Source organism: Strix uralensis, chromosome 2 (assembly GCF_047716275.1).
Source record: "Strix uralensis isolate ZFMK-TIS-50842 chromosome 2, bStrUra1, whole genome shotgun sequence".
Taxonomy (NCBI): Eukaryota; Metazoa; Chordata; class Aves; order Strigiformes; family Strigidae; genus Strix; species Strix uralensis.
This window is the reverse complement of record NC_133973.1, coordinates 117,545,769-117,558,445: the sequence shown is the minus strand read 5'-3', so window position 1 is coordinate 117,558,445 and position 12,677 is coordinate 117,545,769. Positions and strand designations below refer to the sequence as shown.

The following is a 12,677-nucleotide window of genomic DNA, read 5'->3' as shown; positions in this document are numbered from 1 at the left end:
GCCTCCTCCTACCCCCTTGGGTCATGCCACACTGCAGCTATAAGAGGGAAAAGGGGGGCATTTGGAGGTGTCTAAGGAGTAAAGTGAGGGGGCTGTAAGGAGTCAGAGGGACAATTGCCAAAAGCCAATTCATAAAACCCTAGATGTCCTGAAGATTAATTAAAAGCATCTTCTGTAACTATTTTAATATTGTACCACATGACACTGTCATTAATGTATAAACTGTCATATATGACAGGCAGTAAAAACAAATGATGGTGGAAACTGATGATAGAAAAATAATAACATCCAAAAAAATAGTAAGTTTGGTGCTTTGAGGTGTTCTGAATTTAAAACAGGATTCCTGACACTTTATTCCAGCCATCTGTGCTCTCTCTACAGTTACTGGAGCAACAAAAGGCATGTGCAAGAGCTGGTTCATCCCACCCTAAAACAGGTAGGATATATCCCATTTTGATGGCATCTGTTTCTTCTCATCAAGCATGAAGGCAGCCAGAATAGCAAGCTTTAGCTATCTACAAGTTGTTTTAGAGGCTACAGGCTCATAGGCAACTGCTTGGCAAGAGGCGTCCCACTACCTTTCCTCTGTTTTTAAATCTACACACCAGCAGAACACCGACTAGTCATCCTGTCAGGTCTTTATTGGCACTTTGCTTCTGGTTTAAGTATTTCGTCTTTAACAGGTTTTTTGGATACTTCCTCTGAGCAACATGCCGAAACGATTTCCTACAACTGTGCAGCTCCAGCATGCCGTGGCACTCTGTTTAAAGAGCCATCTGTTGAAGAGCAGCCGCAGCGGCCTTAAAAGGTAAACAAATCTCAGCCCAGGGAAGATCAGAAGGGCCGACAGGCAGTCCTGCTGGTGCTGATTTATACTTCCTTATCTTTTATCTCCTTCCCTCTCCTCCCCGAGCACACTAGTTGTTCTCCCACGGTCCTTCTCCCAGGGAAATCCATGTGTTCGCTTTCTGCAATCGTGCATTTTCAATTCTCAAGTTCTTTAAGTCTTCTAATTTTAATGTAATACTCCCTTTTTGGTATAGTGCAAACCTGCCACGGTAAAGCACTCACTTGAACTTGTTCCCAACAGCATGTAAATAAATCCCTGGCTCTGGGAACAGAAACTCTCCAATACTTTGCCCAGAAGCAATCTGAGATAGCTGATGCACAGTGCCTCCCACTTAACAGCAAGCAGAGGAGGCACTTTTGCTCACACCGCTTTTCCAGCTCTCCACTCAGGAACTCTCCCCAGCCCTGAAGCCCTCAGCAGGACAGTTACCCAGCCAGCGCGGACTTGCTACCCTTGTGGCAAAACTTCTTTCCAAAGACACTCCATTCATAGCTCCTAAGGCCAGAAAAGACAGCTGTCCCCTAGTGTAACTAAGGCTACAGGGCTCCTCTGAATTACTCTGAACTAGGGCGTATTTTTGAGAAAATAGTCCAGTTTTGATGTACATTTCTAGTGCTGATCAGCCAAGTCCAGCACTGCCCTTCACATGTTTTCCAGTGCTCAGTTGTCCCTGCTGTCCAAAAAATAAACTAAAAATCAGGGACAAATTTGTCTAATTTCAACTTTCAGCTACTGGCTCTTGTTAAACACTTGTTTTCAGACCAGTGTTCAATCCTCCCAATTTCTGCTTCTGTATCACAATTAACGTATTTTAATCTTCTGATAAACTGAAATGCATATTTTCTGAGCCATCAATATTGCTGTGTTACAATCATCTCTTCATTTCCATCTTAGTATCATCTGTGATATTAAGCACCATTACATTGATACATATTCATTTTTCATTTTTGCACATTGATTTGTCTGACCCACTGTACAAGCTGCTAACATCTGTAGAAAGGATTTTATCAACATGATATGAATTCTTCTATCTGGCTTTCCACTGAAGACAAAGCAGAAATATTTTTGCACCCCTCTGCCTTTTCTGTTACTGACACTGTAATTCCCATTTTAGAGTTACTGCTTTGGAAAGAAAATCTTCTTTTAGTCTCTCCAAGCTTTTAACTCAGAGGTCATTTTGGTTCTGTATCAACCTTTTTTCATGCCTGGTTTCTAATCTATATTCAATTCTTCCTTGCCCTATTTCCCTTCTCTTCCCTGCCTTCTTCCCTTAACTGCTGCCCTCTGCTCCAGTTATCATAGTTCATAAGGCATTTAGAGAATTCCATGCAGCATCAGCTGCATTTATGTCACCAGAAAGCAATTATTAAGCAATATTTCAGTCTATCTTAAGTAAATCAGAAAAATAATCACATCAAACATGAAAAAAAAGCAGAGCTGACACCTCAGACTATCAAACGTAATCCGCATGTGTTTTTCTGATGTGTCTTAATTATGTGTTATTATTTCAGGATTACATAAGGGTATAATTTCTTCTGGAGATGTTCACTACTTATTTTCTATAGCAGCTAAAATTCAAAACATAGTACAATTTCAGTTTAAAAGCATAATGTTGAGTTACAGTATTATAAAACCAACTTTTGGATAGCTGTTTCAGCTGGCCCAGTGGGAAAGTATGGAATGCTGGAAAAGGCTTACAGTGGTTTTTACATTTATGAAGAGTTACACTGCTGGTCACAAGAGAGGTCTCACATTACTGAAAGTACACATATTTGCTGGAAAATAAAAGTCTCTCAAAACAAAAAAAAAAAAGAAAGGAAAAAGCATCAGACATTTGAACAGCTGGAAGCATTTTTAGAAACTACCAAAAAAGAGAAAAAAAAATTACAATAATATTTCCCTTTCTGTAGTAAGCATCATAGTGGTGATACAATACGTTCCCAAGAGGCTTAATCACATCTACTGTTCAATCCTCAAAGGTTATTTCATAAAACAAAAATTAGCGGAGTCAACCGAGTTTCTTCACAAAAAAACTGAAGCTGTCTTTCTGAGTTACATTTATTTTTCTACCAGCTCCCATCTTTGTCAAATGTCCCAAGACCTATGAATCTGCAACAAGCTACAGTCCACTGTGCTCTGGCAAAAGACAAGATTTTCTTTCTTTCTTTGTCTATATCTGATTTCAGTATCAGGAAGATGTTGTTTGACACCACTGATAAGAACTTGAAGACTGTTGTTTACAAAAGGATCAAATGAGACAGTGAATTAAGGAAGTAATAGCAGCCATGGGCATAAAACAGTGTGACTACTACATATATTCTGATAAAGTATCTATGCTCTAGAAGCAACATCACTTTAATTTCTTTCAAATTAAAATCTAGGGGCAATCTCTTAATTTTAAATGCTCTGCTTATTCTGCCAATTATTATGCTTTATTTTCTTTACCATAGTGCTCCCAGGGCTGTGTCAGCACTAGGATTTCCTTTTGCTAAGTTCTTTTTGTCGCAATGGATCTTTCAACACGTGCCAACTCCAGATAAACATTATTAGTAGTTTGCTCCAGTACAAAAACCAGGCAACAACACAAGGCTCCCTTAGCAACAGCCTTGAACTCCCTTTAAAACATACTTCTGTTAAATACTCTACGAGGGATTGATAAATTTACATTCATGAGCTACTGTATCCTTTTGAGAACTTCCTATCTTCACAGTGTGCTTTTGCTCATACCTAAATTTACATTTGTTTATTTTCGTGGTTTTTTTAATCATTTAACTTACAGCAGAATACCCACCTAATTTGTTAAGTGAAACCATTCATTCTTTCCTCATAGGGATCAACTGCAGATACAGAATGCAGTCAGTCAGATGTACAACACAGAAGCCTTGTTGTGGTGCATGTCTAAAAATACGCCTGCTATTGTTTAATCAAAACATTTCATATCTAAAAATGTCTAAATCCAGTTCTAGTAGAATGGCAGTGCTATTCATACAAGAAAAATTCCCACCATGTAAAACCAGACAAACTGACAAAATAGGGTAAAATATAAAACGATACCAATAGCACAAATTCTGCTAAAACACAGGGGTAAATAATCGCAAATAATCCATTCATCTCTCTTATTTATGCCTTCCCAAATATCCACTTTTTCTGGTTGAGCTTTTTTATCTTTATTCTTCACTTGCTTCTCTCTCACCTATTTTCCCTCATCTCTCAACCTTGTTTCTCTTCCTCTCATGCTTCTTTCACTGCCTTTCTGCTGAGCAGGACACTTACAATACCTTTTGTAACAACGTACAGAGGACCTCTAAAAGACAAGGACATTTCTAGAGAAAAAATTAATCACTTTTTTTTGTAAATAGGCACTCAAATACCATTTCATAATTTACTTCAAGAGAAAAAGAAAACCCCACTGATAGTATTTCTGTTGTTCATCACCCACTACATAATGTGCAACCTTAAACTGCTCCAGCCTATCCTGGAAAAACATCTTTGTTTTGAATGAATTTGTCTCCCCCAAAACCTGTCCTTCTATACTTTAAATAGTTCCCTAGCACTCGTCCATTATTAAAAGGAAACTCCGTGTGAACAGGGACCAGATTCAGGCCATACCTAATGCAGCAACATTGCCAACATATTTCCACAGTAATTGTTCTCTGCAATGGAATCACCAAAATGCCTGTAAATCCGTATTTGCTGAAACACGAGAGACTTCATCCAGTAAAGCCCTTAAAGTGAGGTGGGCGAAACCGAACCACCACTACACAATAAAACAAACACACCCAAATAACAGATAAAAGGACAAAAGGACCCAGTTAATGGGTAATGACACTCAACAGGTATGTCCTAATACTGAACGCAATGTGCGTACCAAAAGACCATTCATACCACTCCACTCATCCTGAAGATGAGTTCAATTCCCATTTAATCAGCTCTTCCAACAAGACCAAATTTTCTAACAGTACATGTTAGAGGATTTGTTCTCTCAAATTCCTATGCAACAGAAAGCCATCATCTTCATAAATGAAACCAGGTGATTCAAAGAAATTATTTATTATTGTTCCACCAACATGAATATTCAAACTTTTGCAAGTGTTCACCAAGAAGCAAAACAAGTCACAACAGTATTTTATCCACAATTACGAAGACATATGCAATCTTCCATAAAAGAGTTCAGTTCTGTTGAACATTTTTATGAGTCTGTGATAAATGTTTCGAAGTCCTGGTCTAAGTCTGAAACAAGAGCATCCACAAAATCTTCAACTGAAGGTGATTTCTGAAGCATACCTACGAAACCAAGACAACAGACTCTTAGCAAGAATACTATGACCTTGAAAGCTTTGACAATAACATTTACTGCTAGCTTTTAATGCCACAGAATGACAGAAACTGATATCATGTTTCTTTGTCAAGAAATAAATGTAATTATAATACATACAGATTATTTAATTTCCTCAATCTACCTGTTACACATTATCACAGAATTGACAGGTTTCAAGATTGTTAACTGATTTTTGTCATTACAATCTTGCTTAAGCAGGGAAATACACCCATTTTAAAGCAATGTAACTATAGACTCAGTCATTTCTAAATGACTAGAATAAATCAGCGATTGAGCAGGTACCTAAATCCTTATCTGCTGAGACTCAGGTCTGACAGAGACAGAAAAAGCAATATCTTTTCTCAAGGTGTTACATATCTTAAAAGCATTTAATTTAGTATTTAAAGTACAAATATCTGAAGTTTTTCACAAGGCATGAAACATACCCAAACAAAAGCATTTTCAGTGCACTGCAGTCTTAGTTTTGCTTTTTTACAGTACCAGGACTTACCTTTTATTAAGAACTTTGATTAGTTCATCTGTTAGCTGTAGCATATGGCTACAGAATAACAGACAGGGAAATTAGCATAATGAAGAATCATGCTCAAGTACTTTGTCAGGTAATTCTATAAACAGAGAAGCTAAAAATCTCACACCTTCCTCCCCAGAATCCCAGTTTTTAGAAAGCATGAGAATATATCCTGTAAATTATTTTCTGACGTTTCTTTGTACTTAACATTACATTAATGTTGGTCTTTTCGCTGTTATTAACATTTTCAAGATTATATATGGAAATTTACTGCATTACTTGTACCAGAAAAAAAAAAACAGTACAGCTGCCAAATAATGTAAAATTTCAGCTTCATACTTCTTTGAAGTGATCTGTTCTTTCTGACAACTGCCAATGTAAATATAACCTTGTTCTACCCTTTCTGATCGGCGTACCTACTGAACAGAATTTTATATTCTTTCACATCCTCAGCAGTATTTGCTTTCAATGGAAATTATAATTGCATGCTGCTAAAAGACCGGAATCTTTTACTATAACACAATGATTCAAAACCCACCAGGAAACAGACCAACTTGAGGTAATTCCGTGTGAGCAACCAAAAAGAATTTTCTTGCTAAGACCTCACAGAATCCCATTTCAATCTAATTTAAACATGTTGCAAGTATCAACACAAATTTCTATGACCCAGTAGATTAATACTGAGCACTAAAAGCAAAACAAATCTCGTACTATGTATAGGCTGACTGAAATGCTGTTAAATTAAGTTTGCATCATTTGCATCATTTTCAAAATGAAAGAGAACAGAATTAATATTTCCAAATACTTGGTAAACTTGTCATCTACTCTAATGTTAGCAAAATTGCTGTGGAATTACTTTTAGTTCACAATGAAAAATGGCTTGATATATGCTGGGCTGAGAAACAGATGTGTCTAGATACCAGCTACTAATCTAACCTCCCCAGAGAGCCATAGCCTCTTGCAGACTCCCTCTCTCAAGTTCCTGAGTGGGCCGGCTGGAGGACATGCATATTTGCTTCCTAACAGCCTTGGAAAATCTCCAGTTTAAACTCATATTATTTTCCTGCAGTTTTCTCAGAAGTGGAGAAAATGCCTTAAGAAGGTGACATGGCTGGCAGCCCACTAGAACATGTACTGTCATGCATGACTATTGGAGCTCAGCCAAACTCAGCTGGATCAGTCCAGCCCCAACAGTGTAACTCATTTCGCCTTTTTTGGCCTCATTTTGCCTCAGACATTGACATCTGAACTAACTGGCCCTATTTCTAGAGACTGAACAGTCAGAAGACCTTCATGGGTGCCACTCATCTGACATTTTTCAGAGGTCTATTTTATGATGAGTTGTGCCTATGAAGAACCTAGTATTCCCTGTATCCCAGAAAGGAAACCTCGATGACCAGCTCAGGTATAAAAATCTCAAGTTGGTGAAATTATTCCTTCCTTTCAATTTTTAAGATGAAAGAACCATTTTTCTGTAGCCAATATGCCCTTTTCTATCAGGTATCAATATGGAGGGATGTAATGCTACATAGACAATATATAAAGATGGCCATAACAGACATAACCACCACTCCCCAAAATACAAAAAAAACCCCTTCCAATAATGACTTATAAAAAACAGCCAGCCCAGATGATGTTTAGCCAATTCCTTCAACACACTAAAACTTATTCTCCTGCAAACAATTCTTAAAACTATTATTATCAATATGATGCAAAAGAAGAAAAGCTAACAGTATAATGATTAGAGGGAAGAGAAGGGACTGATGCTGGGATTATCTTCAAGTAGATCTGATTTCCCTCTTACATAAAAATGGCAAATCACAACAAAAACATTCAAATCACAACCCTGGGTATTACAAAATGAATAAAAGAAACATTATTAACTATAGTACACTTGGATGTATTTTAGTGTAGCTGAATACAGTCTTACCAAATCTCACTCAAAACTTGTTAGAAATTGCATTCATTTAGACTCCACATGGTTTGTTTTAAATACGTAGGAGAATTCAAAATCATTCTGGCAATAGTGATGTCAAATGACCTCCTATCTAGTAGTTCCAACTTTTGATAATACAAACCAATTTCAGATTTCTTGCATTAGTGGTCTACTGCATTACTATTTTCCCATCACTGACATCAAAAGTAGACACTAGGAGAATTTGCTTTTGCAAAGGAAGGATGAACAGTAACTGAAGTCATTGCTGAAGAATTCCTACAGTAGTAAAATGATCATGCCCTTATGAAATAAATAGCTACAGATTTTAGAGTAGACAACTCCAAAAGAAACAGACACTGATGGTATTTCCATGTTTTAACCTCTTACTCTATACAGATGTGTTAAGAATAGTCACGTCTCCCTTTAAACTCCATTAAAATATATCCAAGCAAGATCAGCTTTGATATATTGTAAGTACTCAGCACTTTAGTCTAAATGATTTAGTAAGATGTCCACAAGGTCTGATGGTTGCAGTTTTAAAATCTAGGAGTGTATTTTATACATTGAGCCCAACTCCTATTTCAGCTCTGTCTCTCCCAAGCCTAAGGCAACTGCATAGCTTATCTTCTCTGCTTTGAAGTTTCCTTTCACATTACAGCACTGTGGTTAACCACACCCTTTTGAGAGATGGTTAGCTATAACCTACAATCACTGAAAACTGGGAGAAGAATAAAGCCTGTGGCAAAATTTGGCCTCTGCCCCTTTGAAACACTAATTATTTTGGGTCCGTGTAGTTTGAGTTAACGTATGTTGCCGTTCACATCACCTTTTAGGATTTATGCATATTTCTTATATTTTCAAAGAGACATAAAATAATTATCTGAAGATTTTTACAGCCTCTTCAAATCATAATTATTCCACAAAATACAATTTGAGGCATGGAAAAACAAATTTTCAAACTGCATTGGAGTAAATGCATGTTTATTTACACATTCAGGTGGTTTGATTACCATGTATGTACACAGCTGAGTATGACTCTGCAATATAACACAGCATTAACAAATCAAGAACACAACTTTGTATGTATTTTGCATGAGGACTTCTTCAGAGACCCAAAGGGCAATGTGACTGCATCAAAACTGCAGGAGAAGCTCACTCCAGGATGTGTTCCATGCTCTGTTCCCAGATCATCCAACCCAGCACTTTTTACACTGCAGTTCACTTTCTGCCTATGTACCTGTGTTTCTCTCCAGGCAGGGAGTGCCAAGGGAGAGGGGGAGGGATGGTGCACACCTGAATCTTGTTCAGACCTGCAACCAGCACACAACTGGACCTGGAAGGGACACCAGGATTACATATCTTTAAAAGAATTTGGAATCCCTAATGCCATGTAGTCCTAGAAAGGAGAGAGTCTACCAGAGCCATGTGGCCAACCCAAAAATGACATAGGAATCAAGCTCTTCTCAAACTGTATTTCCTCTCTAAGAAAAAAAAAAAAGAAAGCCTCTTGGACAAAGCATTGTTCACTCATTTTTTAATTGCTCCTGCTATCCATATTTGTGGCTATTTCTGTATTTTGTAGATTATCAAAGGGGTAAGATAAAAGGGGTCACATCAGAAACACGTTAAAAAGGTTTCATAAAGCCTTTGTGTTGTTTTTTTGTTTTTCTTTTTTTTTTTTTTAAATGGAAACAAATGCCAAGAGAATCAAATCCAAACAACAAAAAGTATATTGTGTTTTCTAATTAAAGACTAGTCCAAACAGGAATCTTGTCAGTAACACCACTGGATGGCAGGTCAGATCCTTTATCTTCCCTCATCAGTACATCTACGGAATCATGTGGGAGAAAGATTAAAAGCTAGGGTCATATCCAAACACAAAAGAAAGACAATAGATAGCTTCTGAGAATAAAATCTTAACAAAAAAACTGTATAAATGAAATGCACTTGTGAAGTTATCTGTTATCAGTCAATGAATATGGCTAACTTCACAATGAGATACAGAAGCACTTCAAGGGTGAGGCTACATACATGCATCCAAAAGTCAGACTTGTACAAGCACATTTCTTTATATAAAAGAAAATGCCTGAAATAACAGCCTACAGTTTTTGAAATATGGCACTAGTGAACACAGAATCTGGACCGTTTCCCTGAAGAAGAGTAAAATCAACAAGCTTTTAAGTTTGGTGGAATCTGTCTTTAATCAGGAATCTGTTTGGTCATCTGCTATGGGAGTACAGTTCTGCAGCTGATGAAAACCAAGAAAAGATGGAAATCAAGTATTCTGGAACATCCATAATGAAAAGGAAAAAAACACAGCAAAAGGAGTCAGAAGTGATTGAGCCTAAACAAATTAAAGAACAAGTAGCTGTTCTTACTTTTTTCCTTACATTCTCAATTTTTATAATACAGAGCAATTAAGTATAAACATATTATAAGCTTTTCCATCATGTGTGTTCTACAATTTAACATGAAATAATCCCAAACAATCAAATTATTAACTTGTCAAAAGACCTGAGTCACCTCAATTTCATTTTTCAGGGAGTCATTCAAGCATGCTTGTTTTAAGTTTTGCACTGTCTACAAATGAACATCACAATATGCACAGGCAAGGAATCTGCTGATTAATTCTGGTTATTTTTATGATCTTGAATATCTTTTAAAATTTCTGTTTAATATTAAAGAAATATAGAGTGTAAAAGTGAAATTCAGAATACAAAAGTGGCCAAGGAGATAATCTGAAGCAAGAAAGATGTACCCTCAATGGAAGAGGATCCACTCAGGGAATACTTAAGCAAACTGAATGTACATAAGCTGACAGGCCCTGATGCAATGCACCCATGAGTGCTGAGGGAGCTAGCAGATGGAATTGCGAGGCAACTCTCAGTAATCTTTCACCAATCACAGCCACTGGGAGAAGTGACAAAAGACTGGAAAAAAGCAAATGTCACTTCTATCTTCAAGAAGGGCAAGAAGGAGAACCCAGGGAACTACAGGCTAGTCAGTCTCACCTCAATCCCTACAAAAGTGGTGGAGCAGCTAATCCTGGAAACCATTTCCAGGCTCACAAACAACAACAACAAAAAAAAATCATCGGGAATAGGCACCAAGGATTCACCAAGGGCAAATCATACTTAACCAACTTGATATTCTTATGTGATGAAACAAATGACCTAGTAGATGAAGGGAGAGCCATGGATATTGTCTACCTGCACTTCAGCAAGGTTTCTGACACTGTAAGGATCCTCATAGAGAAGCTGTGATGTATGAGCTGGATGGTCAGAGAGTGAGGTGGTTTAAAAACTGGTTGAATGGGCAGGCTCAGAGGGAGTTGGAGTCCAGTAGCTAGCAGTGTACCCCAGGGATCAATACTGGGTCCAGTCCTGTTTAACACAGGATCATAGAATGGTTTGGGTTGGAAAGAACCTCAAAGGTCATCTAGTTCCAACCCCCTGCCATGGGCAGGGACACCTTCCACTAGACCAGGTTGCTCAAAGCCCCGTCCAACCTGGCCTTGAACACTGCCAGGGAGGGGGCAGCCACAGCTTCTCTGGGCAACCTGTTCCAGTGTCTCACCACCCTCACAGGAAAGAATTTCTTCCTTATATCTAATCTAAATCTACCCTCTGCCAGTTTAAAACTGTTACCCCTTGTCCTATTACTACATGCCCTTGTAAAGAGTCCCTCCCCATCTTTCCTGTAGGCCCCCTTTAAGTACTGGAAGGCCACTATAAGGTCTCCCCAGAGCCTTCTCTTCTCTTCTCTACGCTAAACAACCCCAACTCTCTCAGCCTTTCTTCATTAATGATCTGGATGATGGGACAGAGTTCACAAAGAGAAGTATTAAGTCTTGCACCTGGGGAGGAACAACCCCAGGCACCAACATATGCTGGGGGCCACCCAGCAAGAAAACAGCTTTGCAGAAAACAACCTGGGGGTCTTGGTGGACACCAAGTTGAACATGAGCCAGCACTGGGCCCTTGCTGCAAAGAAGGTGAATGGCATCCTGGGTTGCATTAGACAAAGTATTGACAGCAGGTCAAGGGAGGTGATCCTTCCCCTCGTCTCTGCACTGGTGAGGCCACACCTGGAGAGTGCTGTGTCCAGTGCTGGCCGCCTCAGTACAAGAGAGACATGTAGTTACTGGAGAGTGTCCAACAAAGGGCCATGAAGATGATGAAGGGACTGGAGCACCTCTTCCACCAGAAAGGGCTGAAAGAGCTGGGACTGTTCAGCCTAGAGAAGAGACAGCTCAGGGGGACTATACTAATGAGTATAAATACCTGGAAGGAGGGTGCAAAGAGGATAGAGCCAGGCTTTTGTCAGTGGTGCCCAGTGACAGGACCAGAGGCAATGGGTACAAACGGACACACAGGAGGTTCCCTCTGAACATCAGCAAACACTTCTTCCCTGTGATGGTAACTGAGCACCGGCACAGGTTGCCCCTAGAGGCTGCACAGTCTCCCTCCCTGGACATATTTAAAAGCCATCTGGACATGGTCCTGGGCAACCAGCTCTAGGGAGCCCTTCTTGAGCAGGTGAGTTAGACTACATGACCTCCAGAGGTCCCTTCCAACCTCAACTATTCTATAATTCTGCAATTCTGTGAAAACATCTTGAAAACTTCTGCCATTTTTTGTAAATCATAGCCTGTTCTCTTATCACCAGTATCACTCATGCTGACACAGATGAGTTACTGCTATCTGGTTCTCCTATTACATGTGAACAAACACACCAAGCAGGTACACTCCAGTTACTGACCTTAAAGTGACAGACAGTTCCATTTAGTGGTTTATGGATTTACTGATTTAAATTAAAAAATTAAAAATCAAACTGCATATCTTTTATACATAGATTTTTTTTGGTCACATCATCAAATCCAATTATTCTATCACTAATGTCAAGTTCACTGCCCTGCAGTATGCACAACTATTCCTTAAACATAGCTTAGCTTGCTATCTTCTTCAAACCCCAGGCTGTACCGCTATCACCTCTTCATCATTCACCATTGGTCCTGGCAACTCACTGATGTACTATCTGCAGT

General features: G+C 38.7%; 1 protein-coding gene across 2 annotated transcripts in view; it reads right to left on the bottom strand.

Moving 5' to 3' along the window:
- Positions 1-4,884: 4,884 nt before the first annotated feature.
- MIPEP (mitochondrial intermediate peptidase) overlaps positions 4,885-12,677 on the bottom strand; it is a 79,184-nt gene continuing 71,391 nt past the window's right edge. For both annotated transcript variants that reach the window (XM_074860023.1, XM_074860022.1), the window contains one exon: positions 4,885-5,134. In XM_074860023.1, the coding sequence (XP_074716124.1) occupies positions 5,075-5,134 (60 nt within the window). In that variant the 3' untranslated portion in view covers positions 4,885-5,074. The remainder of the gene's footprint in view (positions 5,135-12,677) is intronic.